This window comes from Sceloporus undulatus, chromosome 3, assembly GCF_019175285.1.
Source record: "Sceloporus undulatus isolate JIND9_A2432 ecotype Alabama chromosome 3, SceUnd_v1.1, whole genome shotgun sequence".
Lineage (NCBI taxonomy): Eukaryota > Metazoa > Chordata > Lepidosauria > Squamata > Phrynosomatidae > Sceloporus > Sceloporus undulatus.
Genome location: NC_056524.1, coordinates 190,503,825 through 190,522,736, shown reverse-complemented (window position 1 = coordinate 190,522,736; position 18,912 = coordinate 190,503,825). Strand labels below are relative to the sequence as shown.

At 39.5% G+C, this 18,912-nt stretch overlaps 1 protein-coding gene across 2 annotated transcripts in view; it reads right to left on the bottom strand.

The window, feature by feature from the left end:
- Positions 1-18,912, bottom strand: part of C3H10orf90 (chromosome 3 C10orf90 homolog) — a 122,980-nt gene that overhangs the window by 16,457 nt on the left and 87,611 nt on the right. For both annotated transcript variants that reach the window (XM_042459020.1, XM_042459021.1), the window contains exons 5-6: positions 16,547-16,740; positions 12,342-12,543 (exon numbers count right to left, since the gene is read on the bottom strand). In XM_042459020.1, the coding sequence (XP_042314954.1) occupies positions 12,342-12,543; positions 16,547-16,740 (396 nt within the window). The remainder of the gene's footprint in view (positions 1-12,341; positions 12,544-16,546; positions 16,741-18,912) is intronic.

The window sequence follows — 18,912 nt, the reverse complement described above, 5'->3', positions numbered from 1 at the left end:
AATCCCTATTGTTTTTTTAAAACCCAGCAGTGGAATACTGCAACATGTCAGCCTTTGCTACAAAGCATACTGATGTAACCTAAGAGAGTATTAAAAATATACAGAGGGCAGGTGGCCAGATAGGTAGAATTTGATTAATAATGGAAAGATGTTGAGATTATGCACAGTGCACAGTACCACCTCTCATGTTATAGCACTGACATGGAGTGACCACAAGTCAACAGGTGACTTTATCATGGAAAAAATATACTCAAAATGCTGCATTCAAAATACAGCTCTGCTCTGCCTCAGAAGTTCCTCAAAGAGCATGCTGTTTAATTTGCCAGAAGTTGCCTCACCTCAAATTCCTGCATATTAGTCAAAAGTAAAACACCGCACAGAGAAACACGTCCACAAACATTCCTCAAACAACTTCGCCACCTGTTTCCTGTGCTCAGAAAAACAGTAAAAAACAACACAACAACGCAAAAAAAATTTTATGCTGATCGGAAGTTTTAAAAAGTCTTGTGTTGCTCCTAGGCTGTGGAACTCCCTCCGAAGGGGAGCTTGGTTGTCCCCTCTCTTTTTCTCTGTTAACACGTATGCAAAACAAAACAAAAACAAACAAGCTTCATTATATACCGCTTCATACCGCCTAAGCAGTGTCTAAGTGGTTTACAACTGTAAGCTAATTTGCCCCCAACAATCTGGATACTCATTTTAGTGACCTCGGAAGGATGCAAGTCTGAGTCAAGCTTGAGCCCTTTTGCTGGTTTTGAACTCGCAACCTTATGGTTTTGAGTAAGTGGCTGCAGTACAGGCATTTAACCACTGCACTACCAGGGCTCCTCTCCTTCTTATTTAAACAAACCTCTGGCCTTTAACTGGTTGAGGCAGAAAGATAGGCAATGGGAATCGGCTGTTCTGTACCCTTTTGTCAAATTTATGGGGAAATCATCAAGATGTTTGTCATTGCAACAAAAATTCTTTGAGGGTATGAAATGGGATATAAATATCCCACAGCTCTAGCTGTGTTTTTCCACCCTCTCTGTGTAACCCTCAAACACTGTCTGAGCCACTCTCCATTTTCCATGGACCTCTCTTCAGAACTGGTAATTATAGCCCTCTTTAACTCTGATTTCTCTCTATCCAACCTTCCACACCTTTCTTTCTGATGATTCTTAAGGCTGCATTGGTTTTTTCATGTTTGCAGGTACCCTTGCACATTTCTAAACAAAACCCTTCTGTTCACTAAATCTGGAATGCTCCCTGCAATTAGTACTGGCATACACAGGTGGACAAAAATCTCAGTGTTACCCTCGTCTCACTTGCCTCCTTTTAAGAGATAATTTCCACACAACTTCATAACAGATGCTGGCACTGTTGGTGGGGACCCCCCAATATCCCCTCCCCTTTTAGGCTAACTTTAAGCTTACTGAAATCAGTTTTATTGAGATCCAGAGTGAGTGGCTACATTTGGCTTCCCCTTTCCTCTATAAAACAAATCTCAAGAGTACATGGTCTCTTCCACCCAAGGCTTGCCTTATTTCCACCCCACTGACAGTTCATCTCTGTTGGTTAGGATTAAATCCAAAATAGCTGATCCTCTTTCTGCTTCCTCTACCTTTTGCACAATGAAACTGTTTGAAAGGCTAGTAAGGAATTACACTTTTGATGAAATGTGACTTCCAACAAATATTAGGGTGGTTGAAATCTCTATTACTACTATATATACATTTTCAAATATTTAGCCATCTTCACTCTGGCTGGGGCTCTATAGGGGACACCCACAATGAGGTCACTGTAGTTTCTGTCTCCTTTAATTCTTACCCAAAAGTTCTCAACACTTTCCCCAAGCTCCTCACAAGTGTACACATCCTATAACACTACTCCCTTTCCTTTCCTATTTGGTCTGTTTCTCTGGCGTAGTTTATACCATTACTACATTCTAATCATGAGACTCATTCCACCAGGTTTCAGTGATGCCTATTAAATCATATTTGGCTTCTTGTGTTCAAACTTCAAGTTCATTTTGTTTATTTTCAGTGCTCTGTGCATTAGTGTGTGGACATGTGTATATGTGTAGACACACCTAAGACCATGGATCATTCTCTCAATCTGATTTGTGTTTTTTCTGCCCATTTTTGGGCTCTTGTACAGTTGGTCCAATTCTCCGTGTATCACTGAGACTATTGTCCCTATTACTTATTATTGCCCTGCCCTCTGGAATACTGCCCCCCCCCCATGTAACTTAGTTTAAAGTCATCCTGATCAGATTTTCAAGACTCCTAGCAAAATTAAATAGTTATTTCCAAACTCCAGCATTGGTCCAACAGCCCCATGTCACACTATACATCTTTTGGGGGCTTTGTAATTGCTGGGCAATGCTTTAATTCCTCTTAGAGAAAACAAATATAGCCTTTGTTTTTCTCCAACTTTTCTATTCCTATAATATCATGTGTAAAGCAATCCAAAAATAGTTTACATTGCTGAAGCTGGGACTTAATTTGCAAAGGACAAGTAGAATGCCAGCTCAAATCAACCATGGGGCCAGCATTTGATGTGGTAGGTGCTCAGTGGCTCTGTCTTTCTATATGTTACTTTTTCTGTCCTCTCAATGAGATGCATTGTCTCTTCTTGCTGCTATAAAGGGTTCAGAAGATTCCATAGGACAAACATAGAAATGTATTGAACAGACACCCACAAAAACACATCAGCTTCCAGGCCATGATACAGCACCACTTGGTAAAAACAGAACCAAGTTCTTAGAGGATCTTGCTCTAAAGAAGCCAGAATACAAATGGATGCAGATTGATAGGCAAGGCCAATTTGAAGGGGGACATACATCTTGATATAAACTGAAAGACTACATACTGGGATTTTTTTAAAAGTGAAATGTACAAAATATTCAATAAGCAGGTTTCCATCCCATCACTATATGCCCTATGCTTCTCTGTTTTTTGAATACTTGTTTTATTGCTATTGTTATGAAAGAACATATAGTTCTCTGAAGACCAAGAAAACTGCAGATAAATCATACTTGGCCTGATTCTTCTAGCTTTCCCCTGTGTTACAGTGAAACTCTACACAAAGAAAAGGTTGGACATGGATAAAGAGGAAGTTGCTTCAACACAGGATACATTATTGCTTTTCCCCAAGTGGTTCTTCTTTCCTGAGATTGGACTTGTCTGTGCTTGAATGCATTCTCAGCTTCATGATCTCATTTTTACATCTAAAATGTCACAATTCCATTCTATCTAGGATTTCAACAGCACAATATTTGCTTCCAAGAAAATTTGAGGAGGGGAGAGATTTCAAGGTTATACTCTTCTTTTCAGCTCAGCAAGCAGAGTAGAAGTGAGATCATGAAACTCCTGCCTCCCATATTCCAGTTTTGCAGTCAGAGCCAATATATAAGGTCCCATACAGACAGGCCAAAATATAGCTGCTTCAGGTCACTTTGGAGGTATGCTGTTTAAATGATGCATGTGTCCTAAGAGTCCAGAAGCCACGCCAAAGCCACGCTCCAGTCCTAAGCTTGTTCCATTCTGTGACCGCCCTCTGACCTAATTCCCTCCCCTGAACTTGACCCTTTGTCCTGCTCCTTCCTTCTCCTCCTCCTGCTCCATTACCCAATTTGCCCTTCATGGCCCCCTTCTTTCCCCCGGTTCCTTCATCCTCCCCCCCCATCTCTTGGCACCCTTTCTCCAAGGCTCTTTCCTTCTCCTGCTCCTGCTCCGTTACTCCGATTTCCCTTGGCACCCTTTCAAGGATCCTTCCTCCTCCTCCTCTTGCTCCATTACCCCCGATCGCCCTTTGGCACCCTTCCTCCAGCTCCTTCCTCCTCCTCCTCTTGCTCCGTTACCCCAATTGCCCTTTCCATCCTTCCACGGCTCCTTCTTCCTCCTCCTCCTCCTCTTGCTCCGTTATCCCCGATCGCCCTTTCAATCCTTCCTCTGGCTCCTTCCTTCTCCTCTTCCTCCTGATGCTGCCCTCCATGGCACCCTTCTTTCCCCTGTCTCCTTCCTCCTCCTTCTCCGATGAAGGGGAGGAATGTTCTGCCCTCTGCCCTCCCTCTGCCCTAAATCCCTCCCCTGAACTTGACCCAATCATGATCGGGGACAAGTTCATATTCGCCGGACCTGTTTTTTCCCAGAAGATACAGCGTTTACTCTGTTTTCAAAAGACCCGCGCTAAGGGGCATTTGCCCCTCAATGGGTGTGCAAGCCTCGGATTCGCTTCTGGGAGATTCGGGGCAAATATGAATTTCCCGTGGTTAATCCAGGTTCTGATCCAGGGTAAAAGGTAGTCTGAATGGCCCCTAAGTAGAATTTATTTTAAAGTTTTACAACTTTATGTTTATGTTAAAGTTTATTTTCTGATTCACACACAACAGAGAGGGAAGAATTGGTTAAAGAGAGATGGAATGTTGGTTCATTCTTCTGCTGTGCAGAAAGAGAGAGAAGCATTACATGAATGTTTGTCTCTTTGCACAGCAAACTGCTTCTTCATGTGTTGAGTATGAATCTTTTTGCATTGATGGGATAGCTCAATGAATGGATAAGTGATCAAACAAACACTGCACCTCAAGCCAGGTTGCAAAATGGAAGTAATGATTTCCTATTTAACAGTGCTGTCATGATTAAATATAGCAAAATGTTAAAGAAATGTATTTAATACCCAGTAGATATAGTAGTTGCTGTCATCCTGAGAATAGTTAAAAATTCATAAACTAAATATTATACTGTTATGAAAAGCAAGGTGAGATAGATGAATTATGGGTAAAGTTTCTTGTTTTAACATTCCTTTTTACTAATAATAACAGGAGAGAAACTGTTGTGGCTTGAATAATTATTGAATATTACAAGTTTATTACTCTTTTTAGAAAATAAAATTTATCTTTGGCAAATGTGCATGGAGAAGTTCAAATTGTTCCTAAGAACACCGTTTGCATTTGCATTTGCATTTATAGGCTTTGCAGAGTAATCTAAAAGCAATATTTTTCTCTTGCTGCTCAGTCTCTGTATATGTCTTAATATTTTGTGTTGCAGGGCATATATGCCTCAGAGATTAATTATTTCCTTGACTAAGAATATATTTTATTTTCTTGGATTAAAATTTATATTAGGTATCTTCACAGTTCTTTCCAGATTGTACAGCAAGAGGCCAAATTGCCATATGATGTGTTACCAAACATATTGTTTTCAGTGGCTTTCATGTGTGCCATAAAATGGTCTTCAGTTTGACTCTACAATGTAGAATGGGGTGGAATTCCAAAGCTTCCAGATGTTGCCGAACTGTGACCCTTAGCATTCCTCATTATCAGTTATGTTGATCAAAGGATCTGGGAGTCACAGTTCAACATCTGGAGGGCTACACAATTCCCATTCCAGTTCTATGTGATAAGCCAGATTGAGGGCCACGTTGCAGTAGCTGTGGAGGTAATTGAAAATGAAGGGTTTGCTGGCACTTATGTAGATGCTTTTTCCTTGGAATAGGTTGGGGTGTGCCAGAGAAGTAAAGAAAGTACCCAAATTACATACAGGTATCTATCAATTGTGGAGGTATCTAACTGGTGTTGAATGCACATGGGGCTGACCAGTAGGAACAATTCCAGCCCCACAGCTCATTCCACAGAGTTTAGAAAGGATCCTTTGACCCTCCAGAAAGGCTTTTGGGTGGCACAAGCAAGCTGAAAAGGTGAGGAGATGAAAAGGAAATTTCCTTCTACCCATAGTAGGGATCTACAACATTTCTTAGAGGGAAAAAATTTGAAATAATCTATTAACATTGTGAAAAATCATAATGTCATATTTGGGCCATCAAGGCATCATTTTTAGCATTGGCCCCAAACTGGAGTTAAAATTCAGGAGGGTGATGCTCCCAATATCTACCTTAGTTTAATCAAAATGTCAGTGGCAGTTGATTTCAGATGAAAGGTAAGTCATCTTTAGATTTCCATCAATTTGTAACTGTAGCAGGGGGCACCTTGAAACAACTTCCTTTAGGGAGTTCTCCTGCCAAGTTTCATCAGCAGAGAAATGAAGATTCAGTGCTTATATTTTCTCTCTTCTCTGCTGAATTACAGATGAACAAGAATTTACCAAAGTTACAAAGTCAAGCAAAGAAAAGGGATTTTTCATCCTTTTACTTTTATTTCTCAATCTTGCCATGGATTATGATTCTTCACACATTCAATGACAAATTCCTAAATAGATTGGTCCACTGAATAAATTTAAGAATACAGGCATGTTTTCAATGCACATTGTGTGTATTTGGAAATGTCTTTTAAGCATTGGCATCCTCATTGTTCTGACATGCATTTGCTTCTCATACTGCTTATACTCCATGTTTCTTCTCAAGATTATTTGTAAGACTATTTGGGGGGCTCTATTTCTCCCTTGTTTCTGTAAGAGCATTGGTTGTGTTGTTGTTGTTTAGTGTGCAGGGGAAAAGCTATCCTGGATGGCCCCTTCCTACTTGCTGACAGCCCTTAAATCAGGGGAGGGCAGCTGAATAAGGACCAGAGGCAATAGTCCCTCAGGCCCTCCCCTACAAGTCCAAATAGCTATTTTTTTTTCTGCAGACCTTCTCAAAATGGTGACAAGATGGTGACAAGAAATTATATTGTGCCACTTCCTGTTAACACTTTGAGATGGAGTACAGATATTTCAGGTAGTACAGGATTCTGGGGTATTTGTGAGAGTGGGAGTATTTTCACATGTTTTTACATGTTTGGGGACAGTGTCTGCAAATTGCACCAAATTTTAAAAAGGGGGGCAGGCTTCAGGGATCCTAAAAGTGGTATGTACACTTTGTAGGCAGCAGCCAACAGGCTGCACTATCACTAACCATGTCTTAAGCCATGCCCCCATCATTCTGCCATCCCCCAGGGCCAGACAAGGTAGACAGGATATCTTTCAACTAAAAAATACCACTGTTGGCAAATCTGTTTTATCACCCCACACAAGATGCAATATATGTGCACACAAAGGTGGAAAATGAGCCATCGTGTAGGCAGATAAATCAGTATATTTTGCAGCCTGTTCACAGTGTGTGTGTGTGTGTGTGTGTGTACAAATACAATGTTTATGGGAACCATGCTTCCTTATAAGAAATTGCGGGGAATGGCTCTGTGCCCTTTGAAAACCAGCCCCATACTCTGCATACATTTATTGCGTAGATTTACATGTCTGAAAAATAATTACTTTGTAGAGATTATGCAGACCAGGCTTGAAAACAAAATCTCTCTCTCTCTCTCTCTCTCTCTCTTTCTGTGTGTGTGTGTGTGTGTGTGTTTGTATGGATTTGAGTGTGTGTGTGAGAGAGACCACACAGACATGGTGGAGGTATGCACTGAACACATTCAAAATGACATGGTCTGATCTATCCCATTGTTCAGCTATTTTTGATCCCTACAGATAGATTGCTGGAAATCAATTTGATGAAAGATAACAAAATGGGATGTACTGCTTAAATATCCCTAATGTATCAAATCATTTCTGATTTGGAAGCTAAGCAGGCTCAGCCCTGGTTAACACTTGGATGGGAGACTGTCAACAAATACCAGGTGCTGTGGGTTATATTTCAGAGGAAAGAACTGGCAAAACCACCTCTAAATATTCCTTGCCTAAGAAAACCCTATGAAATTCATGGGGTTGTCATAGGTTGATATGCAACCTTAAGACATGCACACACACACCAAAATAGGTGCCCCAATGTCCTCCCATTACCTGGCACTTCAAGTGATGGTGGACAGCTGTTCATACACATGTCTTGCTGTGCCACCTGCTGCCACAGCTAGTCACTCCCTCTGAGGCCAAAAATGAAGTGCCAAGCATTGATCACATGGCTGGGCACCTTTTCCTGATATTAGAGACAGCAACTTGTAGTGGTGAATGGCAGTGTAGAACATGTTGTAAATAGCTGCCCGCTATCACTTTAGAAGGATCCAGAAGAACCAGAGCAAGACTTTTTTAAAATTGGCATATGGCTGGATCAGTGCCAAATAGGCTGGATGTTCTCCAGATAGTTTGCACCAGAAACAGGGACTGCGCTCTGTGTCATCAGGACTACTCATTGTGAGGATAAGGGGGGATGTGGTATTTTGCCTATGTAGACACTGCCTAAGACAATGTAACAGTACAGTGAATAATAGAGCATAGTGTACGGATTGGATTTGATGGTCCATTAGGCCCCTTCCAACTTTATGATTCTATGAAGATTATCACACTAGGGCTTACCATCAGTCAATCGCCCCTGGATCGTTGGGACAGTGTGCGTGTAAGAATGCCTGGAGCAATTCCTTAGTGTCATGGAACCGTCAGCTCCCTCTAGCATCATGGAATCATTCAGGAAAAGTGAATTTCCTCTTAATGCAAAGTTTCAGTTAAGAGGAAATTTACTCTCCCTGAATGATTCCATGATGCTAGAGGGAGCTGATGATTCCATGACGCTGAGGAAGCGCGCCAGGCGATCATACATGCGCGCTTCCCCAACGATCCAGGGATGACTGACTGACGGTAAGTCCTAGTGTGATAATCTTATATGGTAATACTTTAGAGGCCAAAGAGGTGGATTTAGAGTGGAGGGACATGGATGCAAATCCCTACCAAGGGCTGATGTTTACTGGACAGCTGTGGACTATCTTTCAGCCTACTCCACAGGATTGTTATAAAGATAAACATACCTCCCTGAGCTCCTTAGAGGGAAGGCAAGATGAATGGCTTGTGGGAAGCTTAGTGTAAGTTCATGCAGAAGGTTTCAGGTTCAACCCTTGGCATCTCATGTAAAAGTGTGAAAGACTCTTTTTTGAAAACATTGCTACTGCCAATCAATATAGACAGTACTGAGTGAGTTGGAACAGTGGTTTGAGTCAGTATAAAGAAACCTCCTATGCTCCTAGGAAAACTTTAATATATTTTAATAACTGTCTGATTTGTCAAGGAAGCTTTCCATTATTTGAGGTAGGACACAGTACATCAGCTATAAATCTAACACATAAATTGCAAACGTGCTTTCTTTGTTGAATAATCTATTTATATGGATTATTCAGTGGTAAAAACATAAATTTCAAGCTGCTGAAAAGATTAGTATGGTGATTAAGAAGTTAAAATCTGATAACCCCTGGGATGATTAAATATTCTAAACAGTTTCAGGAGCAATTAACTCATAGATTTTTTTTTATTATTTTTATTTTTGCAACACAGAGAGTTTTAAGAAAACACCACCAATGTAGATAGATGCCTACAGGCAAACTATGTAAACATGAAGGATTACAGGAGAGAATGCAGGAACATTCATTTACTTGGCTTCTACACTTCCAAAATAAAAACAACAACAGAGTGACTAAAGTGTGCAGAAACCACTAGGAGGAATTTGAACAATTCTGAGCAAATCTAAAACTAATATCTTATAGTGGCCTTTATCAACAATATTTAGCATATTGTTAGCTATGAAAACATACTGTTGGCTATGGTATTAAGTAGTGAAGACCACCATTCAATTTACAATTCAGTATACCTGTTAGGTAATGATCTCTGTATGACATGTTTTAACTTTGAAAAGTAAGATTTGGGCTTCTTTAGGCACAACTAGTCACTTGAGGAATGATGCCCTCCAGCTGTCCAGGGGTCCTTTCACACTATACTATTTTAGTACTGTGAATCTACTTTTAACTTCCATAACCACACCCTATGGAATCCTGGGATTTATAGTTCGGTGAGGCATTAGAGCTTTTTGGCTGAGAATTCTAAATGATCTTCCCTAAACTGCCATTTCCAGGATCCCACAGGATGGAACCATGGTAGTTAAGGTGGAATGATAGGGCTATAATTGTGTAGTATGAAGGGGGCCAGTAGTGACAATTTTTTGAAACAAGAGTGCAGCTCTCCCTGTACTGTTTAATATTTTTTTAAAAAGACATGAAAAGCCCCAGAAATGATCTCTCTCCCTTTTCTTTTTTTTTGGGGGGGGGGATTTGTTGCATTTTTGGCAGACTGTGCAATCCCTGGAGGGCTCCAGGAGCAGAACTTTGGCTACTGGATCTAACACAATTTTCTATCCCTCCCCTAGGACATGTGAGGGCAACTTGTGGCCCTTCAGATGTTGCTGGACTACAGCTATAGTTCGCCCTTGGTATTTGCTGAGGTTTGATTCTGGGACCCATGGATGCTCAAGTCCCGCTAAATAAATTGGCATAGTAAAATGGTGTCCCTTATATAAAATAGCAAATCAAAGTGTGCTATTTTGAATATATATATTTTGAATATTTTGAAGCTGTGGATGCTTGAATCCGTGGATAAAGAATTCACGGATACAGAGGGCTGATTGTAGAATCGTTCATCAGCGTTGGCACTGCTGGTTAGAGTTGATAGGACTTGTAATTCCAACTATATCTGGAGGGTCACAGGTTTCCTACCCCAACCCTGCTCTAGGAGCTAAGTGGAGGGGCAAGTTCTGTGAGGTACTGAACTACCTTGAGATGTAATATTTTCTGAAGGAATATCTGATACCCTGTGGGCAAAACTGGCAGACTGATGATTTCACTGCCAGCAGTGCCAACCAACCTAACAGTGCCAACTGGCCTAACATCAAGCCCTCACTTTGCTGTGCCACTGGCTAGAAAACTTGAATCAGTTTAACCAGGATTGACAATTGAGAGTTGGAGGAGACAGTTGGACAAGTCAGCGGAGAGTGAATGTATAATGGATGCTTAAATTGACATAACTCAGGCCGAATATCATAACTCAAGGTCTGACATAACTCAGGCCAAATATCATTATATGATTAGAACTAAGTAGTGGAACTTGACTATTAAAGATTTACTATTCTACAGGATATAATAAACTACATTAATCCTTTTGTTATTTTGTTAACTCTGTCTCAGATTGTCTTCTTTCACCCTGAATCAAGAGGTGGTCATGCTTACTATAAAAAACACAAAGCTAACACACAAATTTATCCACACTGAGATCACCTAGATGCCCAGAAACCCAATCCAGGAACAAGGAGAATGGGGGCAGGGGAACAAGCACAGGGTAAGTGGCAGGATTCCTTAGGGATTGGAACTGCAGGGCCAGCCTGGTATCCTTAAACACAACATCTCTGACTAAATCTCAGTCCTCTCTGACTGGAATCTGAGACAGGAAACAGAAATGGTAAGAGGAAGAAAATTGATCTCCCCTGCCTTGCTTTGCTCTGCCCTTGTTTCCTATCTCAAGGAAAGAAGATTTCCCAGTTGTGCCAGGATGGCATTCTGATCTTGAGAATCAGCCGTGGAAGGATGGTAAAGAAAAATATGGAAGATCAAGAAGAATGGACAAATTAAAGTCTATTGCTATGGCTCAACTGGCAATGATAGAATTTAGATGGTCTTTATGGACAACTGCCCAACCCTCCTCAAAAGTTACAGTGAAACAGAAATAACCTCCTGAAAATATCTAAACGTAGAAATGATGAATGCACTATAGCAAGATGATTTATATTATAAATTATAAGCACAAGCAGTACAGATAATTATAGTGTATAGAGAGAAAAGCTGTGGGTGGATGTTTTAAAGTTAAAGATTTCTTTTAAAGAATAACCTAAACTAATCTGCAATCGCTCAAGAATGACCGTATTTATCCTTAAAGATCAAGCTTTTAAATGTTTTAAGAAAACAAGCTTTTTAATTTAAGAAAACTGTTTGGTAGAAAAGTATTTGAACCATAAGCTCTATCACTTTGCCTGTTTTCTGGCTTTTTCTTTTATTTAAAAGGAAGCAGACTATTCATATTTTCCCCAGAAGTAAAAAGATTTAGGGAGATTACAATGAGATGTATCACCAGGGGGTAGCATGCCCTGCTTCCTGTGGTAAAACAATGGAATGCTCTTAAATTGTATGGTCAGAAAAACTAAAGGAAAAAAACTTTAAGCACTCAATCCCTATCAATTCCTATTGCTATGCTGTTAAGAAAGCTACTGTCAGTATTTTCTGAACATAATTTCCTTCTGAGCATACTCTCTGCAATCCTAACCAACTGTATATGTTCTTGAAATTCTGGATAACAATCATGCATCTGGTGGACAATAGTCTATATAACTATGTTGATACAATAAAGAAGCCACAGGACCCTTTACTGTTTTTGCAGCACTAGACGATTATAGGGGAAAAGAAGACTGAAGTGACATATTGGAAACATCTTTGAATGTGTTATAGATTGATATGAACATGGCATTTAGTCTCACCACAGACGACATCAGCAAATGGAACAACATCTCCAAGATTGGACAATTTCCACCAAACATTAACAAAGGAATAGCGTGTATGCTATCAAATTCTGTGATAGATTTTAATGGAAGCACCCATAAAGTCAACTTACCACTGAGAGGATGAGGAATGGTATATTGTTTCTTCTTACTTGTAATGGAAGATGATGAAAGCTTGTGAGAAGTATCAGCTCCTTGTTTCTTTAATGAACCATCACCTTGCTGGGCTTTCCTCAGTTGTATTATCTGTTGGAGTTTTTTGAGCCGTTCTTGAGAACGGCAAATAAAATGAGGCTTGTGAACTTCCAGAGCCTCCTTAAGGAAAGAGAAATTATATTGATTTAGGATGAGTGACAGAGAAATGTCATGAAATCATTTTTTTTTCCTGGATCAGTCCTGTGACAATTCTATTTCTCGAGTTTAAACAGTAGCATCTAACATTCATCAAACTGGGTAGCAAAAATTTTAGAAATGGAAACTGAATTGATGTACTTTGATGAAGAGGTCGGTAACACACTGCCCATGGGCCCATATGCATCTGGCTGATAACTGTAGTTTGTTTGTCAGTGGTGGCAAAAGAAGCACAACTTTTCTATTACTTTTGCTGTAACAACATTGAATTCTGGCAGCATTGTGAGGGAAAAATTCTAAAAACAAAGATCTTCCACTTAAATATAAGGTGAATTGGGAGTCTACATATTGTTTTGAAGCTAATAATTGTTCTTGGTGGAAACCTCCCAGGAAAGCTAATCAGCTTCAGAACAAGGTGCATCCTTCACACACACACCTAGGGAAGTGCCTACTCCTATTTTAATGTTATACTGCTTGGCCGTATGGGTCCTTGCACTGGAACAAAGAAAATGTATATTATAAACCATTTTAGTTGTCAAGCTCAACACTCAGCAACATTAGAAAACTAGAGCACCCCCTCCCCCCACAATGGACAAGAAATCTTTCTTCAGTGACCTGACAACCTACTATAGATTAGGGATGGAAAGAATATTTGCTGATACGTACTTATTTCCTGGCTGAAAAATCGGCAACAGGGAGAAAACAATAGAAATTATTTATCCTAGCATGCAAGGGTGAAATAATTGAATATTTGTATCTCCACTGTAGGCTTTGAAAGATTGAGAACTACCAAACTATATGTAAAGTAGATGCTAACATCTATAATTAGGAAAAAACGACTAATTATATCCTACATTCCATTATATAATAAAGTATGCAAAACAATGAAACTAATTGCTTGTGAAGAAATACTGGATAAACATACATAATGAGATGCAATGTCTTAAAAATAAATATTCCTCTCCTTCCTGAATTGTTCTTATTAAACATAGTAGACTTGATTCAAGCTAAATTGACCTCAAGTATGATTAGTGTAATTCTATATATATTAGTGTAATTCTATGGCACTAGCTAAATGTTGGAGATCCAGGGTAATCCCTTCCATGGACGATTGGAAAACAAGGGTATATGGTTTTTTCACTATGGATAGTCTGACTATGTACTCAGCAGGGAAAACTAATCAAGAATTTGAAAACAAATGGAAAAATGCTGCCAATTTCTTTCTTTGAGTTAGTCTCAAGGGTGCAACAAAATTTCTCTACATAATGTTTCTACAGAGGTATTCTACCTGTTGTCTCTTCTGATATAAGTGAAAGTTCCCTTGCAGGATGGTATGTACTTAACATTTTAAGTAGTATTGTTCATGGTTAATATTAGGAGTAGGAGAGAGATGTAGAAGAGGGCATGAGCAGTAGAGATTCAGGGATGTCCAATGTCAAAGTTTAACCCTGATTTGAGAATTGGTTTATACATAAGGGCCATTAAAGTCTCTATCTGATGCAAAAATTAAAACTATTTAAAGCCCTTAACATCATAATAATTCCTTTCTTAAAGGTAGATCTTCAAGGTCTATTTATTTTACAAGTCAGAACTAGTAGATCAAAAGCAGCTGACTGAATTGCTGAGCTTTTAACTCAAAAATAAAAAAAGCCTTCCCTGTTCCAAAGGGCTCATTACATCCATGCACGGCTTATGAAGCAGCTAAGCATTTCTGCTGTCAGAATGCAGAAGACAGTGATCTTTTCTGCTCCTTCCTCCCCTTAAAATCCCCTATGTTCCCTGCAGAATTGGTTCTGTTGGTTGGGGGACTCTCTGGAATAACAGAGAAGACAGTATAAGAGATGCAGAGGAACAGGAGGAGCCCACCTTCTGCTGACCAGCTCATCTGGAGAACAACTGGGAACAACAAGAAGGGTAAAGTGTATTCCATCTGATAAACCCATCTTCGTCCCACAACAGGATTTCCTCATACATGTGTGCCTCAACATTCAGACATGCTAATTAAGTCTGTGTACAATCAGAAATCAAAACCATGCTAAATACAAAATAAACAGGTGAGAACAAACACATGCTATGGAAAACAGATTGTTTTACCAATTACGGGAGCACCTCTTCTAAAACTGTGCTGAATTTATTACCTGACTGGAGCTTCAATAGCACATCCCTGCTCTTAAATCTCTTTGGTCCAAAACACATTGCAGAAATAATCCAATTTGAGACCACTTTAACTGTCCTGGCTCTGTGCTAGGAAATTTTGGGAACTATAGTTTTGTGAGATATTTATCCTTCTTTGTCAAGAGAGCTCTGGTGCCACAATAAACTACAGTTCCCAGGATCCCCTAGTACTGAGCCAGGACAGTTATTCAGGTGTGGTATATAGCAGGTTCGGTGCTGAACTGGACAGATGTTATTCAGGCAGTTTATCCTAGAACCAGGAATGAGACCCTGGGTCATCATGACTACTTGCTGTGGAAATGGATGAAGGATATTTTATTTGGCCCATGAAGACAGGGCCTGAGATTGGCCAGAAACATGCTGATTAGTCCTAACTAGAGTAAACTGCTGAATCAATTCTCAAATGGTAAGTTGGCAGATAGGTAAATACAAGTGATACAATAGATCTGCTCTGGTCAAAACTAATAAGAAGATTTTGTCCACTGGTTACGTGGATTCATTTCAGTCTGGTTTACAGACCAGGCTTCTGACTGAAACTGACCTGGGGCCCATTCACATTATAATGCTGTTATTCCACTTTAATTGCCATGGCTCCATCCTTTGGAGTCCTGGGGTTTGTGGTTTTTGGAGGCACTAGAGCTCTCTGACTGAGAAATCTAAATGCCCCTCCCAAAACTGCAGTTCTCGGGATTCTATAGGATGGAACAATGGCAAATAAAATGGAATAATACTGTTATAACTCTGTAGTGTGAATAAGGATCAGGTCACCCTGTTGTATGGCCTATGCTAAAGGAAAGACAAGGAGGCCTTGCTAGTTCTCAAGGACTGCTTTGCAGTTGTGAAGCAGCCTGTTCGTTTTAGATCCTAAACTTAATTATTTTATTGGGATGGGAAAGGGAAAGGGGACTTTTGGTGACCATGATTCTTATTTCATTTTTGAAACATTCAACTAAGATCTTTCTTTCACCCTGGCCATTCACCTCTGTAGTTTCATGGTTTACAGCTGGTTCTGCATTCCAGATATGTTAGTGCAAAACAAAGCTAAATAAAACAAACAAACAAAAAACACTGCTCAGCACTGCAGAAAAGGTCCTGTGAAGATTATCATCAGTCCAGGATTCTTTTCATCAGGGTTTCTTGAAAATACATTTTTTTACAATTTTTTGAACATTTCAAATATTCTTTCCATCCCTATTGAAAAATACAACAATTGCAAAAATATTCATAGAATATTACATACTTTGGAAATCACGCACAGGCATCATATGGCACTGTGTACATTAGTCATAGCCTTGAGCTTTTAAAGATGTATGAATGTTGAGGCACTAGCACACAAAGGGTTGTTGAAGTTTCAGAAGCATGCTCTTCAATTGGAGCTAGCTGTATGCATAAAAATCAGGAATATGAACCTCAGTGATCTCTTGAAGGCTTACAAAGATTTAAGGTGCAGCTAGCATATCAATAAGAAATTCAGAGAGAACAGGAATACGGGATGAAGAAGAGATTGGTGCAAAATGAGGCAAAAAAACACTGGGGTGCAAAATGCCAACCAGAAAACTGGAAAATGCTGAAGTTGCAAGAGACTTCCAATTCCCATTTTCTGCATATCTTGCAGACGAATTGGTTTTTATACAGTTAAGGGCAGGTTCAAGTAACTTCTCAATTTTGCAGATAAAAAAGAGAGAGAGAGGAAAATAAAAATTTAAAAAGTGACTTTCTACCCTACTGGGTTTTCAAGAAAATAACCATCACTGAACTAAGAATTAACAGAGAAAACATTTTGATATTTTACCCTGAGTGTCAGTGGGTTTGCAGGAATTTTCTCAGGCTCAGAGCAGACCTTTGGCTGCTGGAAAGCTTCATGTTTCTCATGAGGAACATCTGGTTCATGAGCCGTGGAGGTTCTTACCCTGCCGACTGTCTCGTTCTTCTCACTTTCCTTGTGCTCTTTTAACTTGATAGCTGAGCCATAGAATATGTAATCACCTTAAAAAGAGATAAATGTTTACTAAGGGAATAAAGATAATTTGTATCTGGGTTCTTCTTGACAGTTTAGAATTTAGAGAAAAAGATCAAGGTATATATGGAGAATTCATTAAGCTGAGGAGTACTGCTTTGTGCTGGTATGATGCAAGATGTTTCTCATATGAAACCCATCTCATGAGCTGTCAGAATTAATTTGATCCTTCTCCCTCAGCTGGAGGCCTCTGGGATGAAAACTAAAGCCATGTATACATATGCAGGAAAACAAGCTATGAGAATCCTGAGATGATTCACGTGTAGCAGGTAGAAGGTGGCATGTTTTTATAATACTGTTTTTTAAAAAAACCCTTCAAGTTAGCCTTGGCTTCAACAGAGGGAAAGAACAGATGCAGAAATATTCCATCCATTATGCTGGAAGAGCAGCTCCCAAACAATCACCTAGGAGTAGCCATTCAGTCAGGCCTCCTGTATTATCCACACATCTACTTGGGAAATATTATCACAGGTTCTAATCACACAACCCACAACATTAGAGGCACTTTCACTTGCTCATACTCTAATGTGATATATGCCATTCTCTGTCACAATATCCTTTAGTATTGGGCAAACAGGCCAGTATCTACACCAGAGGATAAATGGACATAAACTGGATATCAGGAATGGGAATACACAAAAACCAGTTGCAGAACACGTCAATCTTCCTGGGCATTCCATCTCTGACCTCAGGCCAGCAATCCTTGAACAAAAAACTTTAAAGGCAGATTGGAAAGAGAAATAGCCAAATTAGAATATATCAACAAATTCCAGTCCATCAAGAGTGGGTTGAACAGAGCTAATGGTACCTAGCATACCATATATTAAAATACTGCCTAACACCGTAATCTCACAAAGAATCCCTTGGCCAGTTCATGACATCTCCTTTCTATTCTCAGCCTGCACACACCACATTTCAAAACTCCCTCTATGATTCATATAGTCATCTACCTACCCTGCCCTTAGCAACATCTTTCCTCCTGCCTTTGTCCCTCAACAACCAAAGTTAAAACTGAACTTGTCACCTCATTGCCATAGCTACAAATTTTGCATTTCTATGGCTATTCATAGTGTCGTTATAAAGCTCCTTCCCAGGCACCAGTTCATGCATCTGAGGAAGTAGACGAAGTCTGCAAACGCTTATGTTACAAGTTTTTTCACACATTCTCAAAGGTGCTACAAGAGCAACCAGGACAGTATAAGGAAATTTTTATTGTAAAGTTTTTAAAATGTTTCCATCTTGAGAACTGCTTTAGGTCCCTTTCTGGGAGAAAAGTGGCATAAAAATAAATAAATATCCCTTTGCATACTGATGTTCCTATTCTAGACAGTTGTTATAAAAACTGTGGCCTAAATCCAATTTAGTCTCTTGTAAAGTGTGCTCACTGAATCAAGTAAACTTTCACAAGTGCTAATTTATAAATTCCCATGGTTTAAATCTCTAATCTGAACTAGTCACTAAATTAGACCTAGTGGTGGACTTTCCTTTTCCTTCTCTCCTTCTCTGCGTAATAGTCACCTCCTTTCTTGGGAATTCCAAACATAGGGGTTCAGGAGGGGAGAGGTGAGCTCTGACATGGGAGAAGTTGTCAACCTTTGTTATAGTTTCCTACTAACTATATGGTATTTATATTACTTTCTAGTGTACTTAAAACATTGAGAGATTAATTAAGTTTACACACTAATATACTGACATAAGATATTTCAGCCATCCATACATGGGTTAATATGCTTGCTTGTTCCAAAGTTGTGAACCTTTTTCAGATGAAATGAAAAACTATAGGTAATAAAAGACTTTCTTTGCTCCCTGTCAAAAAGGGGGAAACGTTGAGACATTATGCATGGCCATGTTTGTTCCCAGATTAATTGGCTGGGATGTGATTTTTCAGATTCTCCCAAAATCTCAGAAATCTGTACAAATGTACATGTATAGCAAGATACTGAATTTTCCTAATGTTATTATGAATACTTCCATATTAAAACTGTGTGGTAAGGAAGGAAGGAAGGAAGGAAGGAAGGAAGACACAACTAAAGAATAGTGACTTGCTATGAGCACATAAGTCTGAATCCTATTGGCCTGTCCCAGCTACAAAAAAAACACCAAAAACATTGCTGAACAAATCAACACATAGTCTACTAGAC